Here is an 8,451-nt window from a genome sequence, read left to right on the forward strand (position 1 = left end):
TCCGCCCCGCGGTCCAGGCCACCCCTCTCGTCCGCGCCCCTGATCACATGAATGGTGTAGTGGTGTGCGCGGGCCACGTTTGCAGCCACCTGGATCACCCCCCTTGTCTCACGCCCCATTACCCCTACCCTTATAAACATCAAGTTAACTTTATACACTTATAATTTATTATCAATGCGAACTGTCGCCATAAAGAAAAATTTTCTGATATAATGAAACTTAAAACTTATGTCGGGCGTAGGTTAATGGTTTCATGTAACCCGGTCCCATCAGACCGTGTGTAATTACTAAATAAAAAGTAAAAAATTGATTGCCACATCAGCAAAGTGCTCTTACTCACTTTTTTATGTAATAATTTAAAGTGGTAAATACTATAAAAGAAAAACATAAATACAAATAAAAAAATATAGTGTGCACACATGATTAGTGAAAAGTTGATGAACCCATGCTCTTCCGGCTCTTGCGCCCGTTACCAGCATGATGAAAAAGGGTCACACCCTCTTTACTCATTAGCTCTCTGATTATTGGTGAGACACCAACCGATTACACATGGCCTTATACACACTTATTAAATGGTTAGTTATACCAGCCTACGTATCATTTGTTTCATTCAGCCAGACTTTGGAACATGCCAAATTTACAATTTCTGGAAAAGTTAAATTATATATCTACAATTTATGTCATTCAACATTTTTAGTTTCAAATGAGTTAGCAGATCGAATATAGACAATTAGCTTAACCCAAACATGACATGCTATTAAACGGGTTATTGAGTCGACCATCCAAACCCGTTTAGTCACAACTCACAACCCAGCCCTTTTATCCTATGTAACACATGATAAATCTTTGCTGATTAACCAACAAACATAAAACATTTCATAACATTTCCACATATTAAAACACAAGACACCTTTGAATAATGATTCAATAATAACCTTTAACCAATTTCAAAAAAACTTATACATTCAAAACCACAATATATCAATCTTTACTACTCAAAAGAACACAAATTCCAAATATGAAGTAACTTGTCACCTATTCTGCAATCACGTCCTCATCCTTTTGATCAGGCTGATAAATTGGCAACGCCAACGAATCAAAAAACTTCAAATGAAACGATTTGACCCCGGCCCATTTCTTCGGTACCACAGCCACCACTCCATCCACAGCAGCCACCACATTATCCACAATCTCATCCACACTCATCCCATCAAATCTCCCAACTTTCACCGCACTACAAGTCCCATTACTTAACCGCAACAACGAACAACGAAACCCCATCTCAATCTCCTCTTTCCAATCCCCATCTCTTCGTAAATCCACCGGCACCGGAATCTTTTTCTTCTTATTATAAAACACCTTACCCAATATCCCCGGCAACATATCAATCACCCTCCGGTCAGCCAAGAACACATCAAACGAGTTAAAAAGATCATCTTTTGAATCGAAAGACCTGTAATCAGACTTCAGTTTCGATAACTTGATAATTTTGGAGATGGGTATGCCTAAAGATTTGATTTTTTTGTCGGTGAAGTCAACGGTTAGCTTTTGGGAGGTGGGTTTTGGCCGGTCGTCGATTATGAGGCAGCTCCGGCAAGATTCCGGCGAGGGGTGTAACAAGTGAGGAAAGGTTATTCTTTTGGGGGTTTTGGTGAAGTCTTTATTTGGGGTTTTCTTGAGGGTTAGAAGAAGGTAGATGAAGTCATCAATGTCATTGGAAACTGATGGTTTTTGATCGGAGATTTGTTTCTTTTTCCATTTGAGCAGAGAGATGACAGCTTTCTGAATGGTTTCTTGAGGGATTGATTGATTATTGTCAACTGGAGCCATACCTCTGTCTCACCGGCGCCGCAGGGTTAGGGTTTTAGTATGGGTTTTGGAAAAACTATATTTTTGGAAAGAAGATTTGCAAAAGAACTCCTTTCATTTTATAGCACATTAAAGTCCACCCCTTTCATCTGGGAAATTCGGTGGCGCCCACACGACATGATAAGATCATCCGTAGCGGGTGTATTCTTACTTGCAAAATGTCCTAGAACGCTTGGAAACACCGTCCCCCGGGTGTTTTGGACTTCTAGCGTTTTGTACACAATGGTGGTGGGAAGACTTTGCCTTCAGATTTATTATTTTTATGTATATTAAAAAATAAAATGAAAAAGTTAATAATTGTGTAATAATTGAAAAGTGGTTATAGCTTTTTTTTCCTACCACTATATCACTTTTTGTAAAACGGCACCCCAAGGGCTACGCAAGGACTAAGGCAGGGATGAGATCAGTACTGTTCGCATATCCGTACTGAATTTGAGGGAAAATAGGTACCGTATATCGTACCGAATATATCGGTTCGGTACCATACTTCGGTGATTTACCATTTAGCATCTTTTCCTTTTTTTTAGCTTATAAAAGACATTAAGAATCACAATTTAAGAAAATAAAAGTAAGATAAGTGAGTGTTCGGTTTTTATTGGACACAAACCCGAAAGTAGCTCGGGTTCGCTTCCAACAAACTCGGAATGTAAAAACGACAATTAGCATGTTTAGTTTTTGTTTTAAAAAAAAATTAACGAAGACTTAAGTGAAAAAACCCCAATTTAAGAACATGAATCCTAGTTTATAAAAGTGAGTAAATTAAACATTGAAACATGTAACATCCCGAAATTTCCAAAATAATATTAACTATATAATTTAAAATTGGAGGGAAAGTTTACTCGGGTTAGCGGGAAATAATTAAATAGAGTAGGAGTTGGTATGGGTCGGGCTAGTGTTGGGTTATGGACTTAGGCTATGAAGGAAGGAGGGAAGGACCATGGGCCTAAGCCCATGATCCATAATTATATAAACCTTAAATCACCAATTATCATTCATTTTCTCATACTCCATACACCACCCAAAACACACATTTAGCTCTCTCTCATCCTACTCTCCCTCTCTCTAGCCGAAACCAAGAAGAAGAAGAAGGAGAACCGATTTCCGACCCGAGGTAATGATAGTATGATATTGTAGAGGTCCAAAACCGTTAGATCTAGTTGCGAAACAATGAACCGACACCGTTAAACCGTTGAAGTAATGAGATCCGGGTGGAATTGGATATAAACCGAACCTAAGATGAGCTTAGGGGTCACCCTAGCTCAGAGTTGGATCGAACAGGACGAAAAACGGTGCTGGAATACGTTTTTCCGGCCACCGCACGGTTTTCCGGCGAAGGCGGCGCCGGAGTTGGCTGGTATGAGGATAAGGTAAATGTCAGAGAATGTTCTGACGTTCTCTGACCTAAACCTAATTTGTTAGCGGAAGGGAGACGAACTAGCCATAGTTCGTTATGCCAGTTCGCTAGGGGAAGATAACGAATTAGCCTTAATTCGTTATGGCAATTCGTTAAGTCAAGGGTGACGAATGAACCCCTAGTTCGTTAAGGGTTCCAAATTCGTTAAGGGCCAGTTTGTTAACAAGGTCCAATTCGTTATGGAAGATGACGAACTGGATTAACGAATCAACTAAGGAAGGATAACGAATCAGAAGGTAATCTGGATAGCGAATTAGAGTGTGATCTGATAACGAATTACACTTAATTCGTTATGGAAAATTTGATGGTGAATAAAATAATAATTTAAAATCTTAGTGGAAAATGTGTTAAGGCGATTAAAAGAAATAAAATTTTTCCAAGATGACCTGGCAGCTCGACCCCAGCCAGGGGCTCTGCCTCTTGGACCCTGCTAGGGGCTGCCGCCCCTAGACCCTGCTGTCAGGGGCACTACCCCCGGACCCCCGTTCGTTGAGGGTTGTAAATAGACTAGAAACTCGATATGGATAGTAATAGTTAATTGATATGTGTATTTGTTATACAGTTAGTCACGCACAGCTAAAGAAGGAGTAACTGTTAACCAAGTTCAGGTGAGTTTCTAGCCCCATTTTCCTTGTTATGTTTTCGGGGCTGTGTGCATACTCGATGTGAAGTGTGAATACACTTACCTTAAGTGGTAAGTGTATGCTATAGATGTTATACGAGGTAGCTATTATATAATGCTTGTTGGTGCGTGAACGATCTTCGGATATTGCACGTATCGCCAAGGATAGTGATTGCCAAGTGGTTTTTAGTGTGTATGAATGCTATGATGTGACTTGCTTATTATGTAAATGATATGAAGCGTGTTGTAGACAAGTAGAGGTAGAGTGTGTTAGAAGTGGCAAGAGTCTAGTAAGAGTGTTAGTGGTATGACGATAATACGTGGTAGGGTAAGCCTATACGTGACTACGTATTAAATTGGCAAAGTGGCATAACGTTATACGTTATTAAAGTGGCAAAGTGGGAAAGTGGTAGGTGTAAATAAGAGGCTAAGTGGTAAGGTGAGCAGGTTAGATAGTGGACTACGTGTCTTCGGATACGTATATGTTGTATGTAGTGGTTGTATGACAAGTTGCTTGATTAACTAGAACTCACTCAGCGTAGCTGACTTTTAGTATGTACGCAGGTGATCAGACCAAAGAACTAGCATGAGGATGACACATGGCATGGATTGAACGGCTGGCATCTGAAGATGGAAGAAAAGATTTAATGTTTTTGTAATGAATTATTTAAGTTGTCGTTTCCGCGAAAGTTTTAATTAACTCTGATTGTAAGAACTGTGTTTATGAGTAAATACGACGCTAAAGTAGGGTTACCGGGTACGGGGCCTTACAAAACACCTCAATCCATGGAATAGATAGAGGGATTTCGGTTCAATGATGATTATAATGTAAAATAAACCATTACATACCTGGATTAATTAGCAAAAGATGAAGTATGAGGTTAGGTTTGACTTTTCCTGGTCAAAGAACGAAGAACACCAAACTTGAGAGGGAATTCATGAATGTGAAGTATAATTGCGAGTGTAGAATAAAAGAACAGGGGTAAGGGGTGGGTTTGTATAGGAACTGAAGAATAAACGTTTCAAAATTGTTTAATTATAGATTAGACCATGAGTAGTCATAAAGTCTCACCCCAGGCATTATGCGTCACGTGACGCATAGTAAGAGTTATGACTTTTTACAAAAATAGGGTGTAGTCATAAAGCCCATTTCTCGCATTATCCAACTGTGACATCTGCCCAAATCCGACCCGACCCAGGTACCCGTTTTCGGACCCGTTTTTAAGATTTAAAATTGATTATAATCTTTATAAATTTATTATATATATATATTACTAATAATAATAATGATAATAATTCCTTTCCGCCGTCCCGCCCCTTTTTCTCTCTTGTTGTCGTCCCGCCCCTCTGCTTAACCCTTAAGCCTTGAACCCCTTTTTCTCTTTGCTTGTCCTTTGGTTCTTCCCGCCTAAGGATGTCTGCGCAGCTCCACGCACCAAACTCCTTACAAGGAAACCTGCGTGAAGACCAGCTGTTCCTGCGATACGCGAGGCGAACTGTTCCCGCGGCGCGCTAAGGATTGTAGTTCTTCCCGCGGCGCGCTAAGGATTGTAGTTCTTCCCGCGGCGCGCTAAGGATTGTTCTGTCTGCCTTCGCCCTCGCGCACTCAAGCCTTCTCGCGCTAGACCCTTAAGTCTTTTCTCCAGTTTAAGCCAGCCTGTATGCTTTTGAAATATCTTATCTTCTGTGCTATACCTGTCAAGGTATGGGCACAGTAGGCCAGATCTGACATCTGTCCGAAAAGTCACTTTCGGCGCAGCTTGCTTACCAACCCTCTTGGTTGTCAGAAAAAGTAACTGGCATAATCTTTTAAAATCTTCTTTTCCATGTCTTGAACAGTACTTTGACTGAGCCCTCCCATGCTATGAACAGTAACCTGTCAGCCTTCCCCATCCTCTGCAGCTGCCACCATATCTTTTGCTTTTGATATCTTTTGCTTTGACTTGATAAGATCTTTTTCCCCAATTCAAGGGATGTGTTCCCTAGGGTTTTCCTATAAATAAAACTAATTTCTTGGATAATTAAACACTACACTCAAACACTTAAACGCTCCCCAAAATCTTTCTCCCTTACTCTCAGCCGGAGATCCTCAGCAACGCCTCCAACTCCCCTCTTTGCAATCCGTCTTCTCTTCTTTTCTGCCCAGAAATCTCGGTAAATAAATAATATATAATTTTTGTTTATAATTTGTTTAAGTGACTTACATATATTCAAGTCATAAAAACCAATCGTTAAACCAATAACCTTTTATTTATAGGTTAACTTTCGCTTGTTTAAAAGTTGGTTCTTGCATTATCTTTCAACACACCTTTTACAAGTGAGTAATCTCGTACCTAATCCCCTTTTATTTTTAACGTTTTGGGATGTTCATGTGTTCGTACAACTTGAGTCTTAAACTTGTTTATGAAATTATGTGCGCAAAACCCATGTGTTATGGACGTTTACTAGTGTTGTATATTTGTATGTGTTGATCATTAACCGCTTTGATCGGCCTATTCCGAAGTTTTCATGGATCCATTAGATGAACACGAGAGACCTATTGTTACGATTTTCTTGGTTTGTTTGCACATACACGAATGATTATTTGTTTTTGCTCGATTTGGAGCACGCTATGAACTATGAGCTATGATCTATTTAGGCTTGATCACAATCTGTTTACACACTATGTTGAACACCAGTTATACACATGTTGCGCGCAGTGCTTTGTTATTATCTATTTATATCTATTAAACTTGATTTCTCACCGACACGCAAGTGTTGACGTTTTATTTTAACACATGTTCAGGTTTGCTGTAGCTGCTTTTGGAAACTCGAGGACACGTAGGATGTTTTCTTTTACTTTGGACCTAGTTTAAAATATAACAAGACAAATTTATGTATTTGAATATTATGAGTTATGATATGTGATTTATGTTACTTTATGGTGTGTTATGCGCAAGCGCAATGAAATGTATTTATTAAATATTGACACCCAAATAGTGTCACGAGTAATGAAACAATTCGTAGCGCCCCGATGTATAATCCGCCATCGGTCGGGGTGTTACACCAACGGCATTTTAACGATATATTTTTGATTTTTAGCCCATTTCTCGCGTTATGCGGAAAACGCCTAAAAAATACCCCAAAACGCCGGGGGGGGGGGGCTATAGGGCAAAACGCCTCCAAAAAGTTGCCACTACGGGTGGTCTTAGGTCAAAAACCCTAACTTTGATAGAAAGTTGAGTGATTTCTTAAATTAAGGCTAATCTTGGAGGAAAGACGAGTGCTTTATGTTAGATAGAAGTCTAGAAATTTCCTAAGGTACGTCGGTAAACAAATTACAATCGAGTTTGGAAACAATTTGGTGAATCAATTGGCTTGTTGCCCTATTGTCGTGTATTTGGTTCTGTGTCGCATATCGCAAAGGCTGAGGACAAGTTCTTCGCGTAGCGCAACCCAATTATGGTTAGGCTTTTCTTGGTGTTGGTCATGTATCGCAAAGGACGGAGAATGCATCCATCCCGTAACACGACCCAAATGAAAACAGGTTGAAACTCGAACGTTATTGTGCATCGTAAAGGATGTAAGGCACCCTTTGCGTAGCGTGACATATATGTTTTCACAAAATGTTTGATTTTTGACAGTTTTAACCTCTGAAATTTGATTAAATGCAATCTAAGATATTAAATACATGAAATAGCATTTGTGATCGAGTTAATCATACAATAACATAAATAAATATACAACAAAATTACACACCATAAAATGAATAAAATAATCAACTTTATTAATTAATGAATATCTGATTACAAACAGGTCAAATACATACGAATGCCACACTCCCTAGCCTATGAGAACATCCAGAGACAAAGTTTATTATTAAACCCAATAGTGGGTGATACATATTGTTTATTTTTCACACGTCCATATAGACATTCTAATTAAGTTTTTTCTTTGACATATCTCAACAAATGGACTTCTTAAGAATTAATTACTAATATTATGATGAATCAAAAGTGCTCATACTTCAACTCTCAAGACTTGATGAAGCATAAGATGGGCGTATTATAAAATGAGCTGCTAATGATTTGAGAGTAATTTTTTTCCTCTAAATTCTTCTTTTCTCTTATATATAGCTCTTAATGGACCAATTGTATCGTAACACTTATAGGTGTATGAAAAAATGGTGTTATCGGGAAGATAGTTGCTATAGTTGGAAATTTGAAATTTTTGTAATGATTCTAGTGGTATGAATTTCAAATTGAATATTTTGTGCTCAAATTTGTGTTTGGTGTGGTTTAACATGACGATCAGTATGGGTCTAGGGTGGCCAGAAAACGTGTAACATGGTGAAAAATATATAAAAGGAGAGTTGGCAAGAGAGCAGAGAGGATTTGATTTTGTTTGAAGTGTTAAATGTATGAACAAAACTTCATTTAAAATGAATGAAGACATAAGAAGGTTGTTGGGTCGTCGGCGGAAAATCCGGGATTTTGGGTGGTGTCGTCCTTGTCGCTACACCTACAATGTTCGTACCATCTTGTTAAAAATGCTTTACTTTAACTGT

The 8,451-nt window shown here is 38.8% G+C and overlaps 1 protein-coding gene across 1 annotated transcript; it reads right to left on the reverse strand.

The window, feature by feature from the left end:
* Positions 1 to 1,035: 1,035 nt before the first annotated feature.
* On the reverse strand, positions 1,036 to 1,830 carry LOC143555222 (uncharacterized). The gene has a single exon (XM_077044810.1). It carries the CDS (start codon positions 1,828 to 1,830, stop codon positions 1,036 to 1,038), a length of 795 nt encoding a protein of 264 aa, XP_076900925.1.
* Between the last annotated feature and the right edge of the window lie 6,621 nt (positions 1,831 to 8,451).

Source organism: Bidens hawaiensis, unplaced genomic scaffold (assembly GCF_021521415.1).
Source record: "Bidens hawaiensis isolate Kalapana, Puna unplaced genomic scaffold, B.hawaiensis_p1.1 tig00018026_1, whole genome shotgun sequence".
Taxonomy (NCBI): Eukaryota; Viridiplantae; Streptophyta; class Magnoliopsida; order Asterales; family Asteraceae; genus Bidens; species Bidens hawaiensis.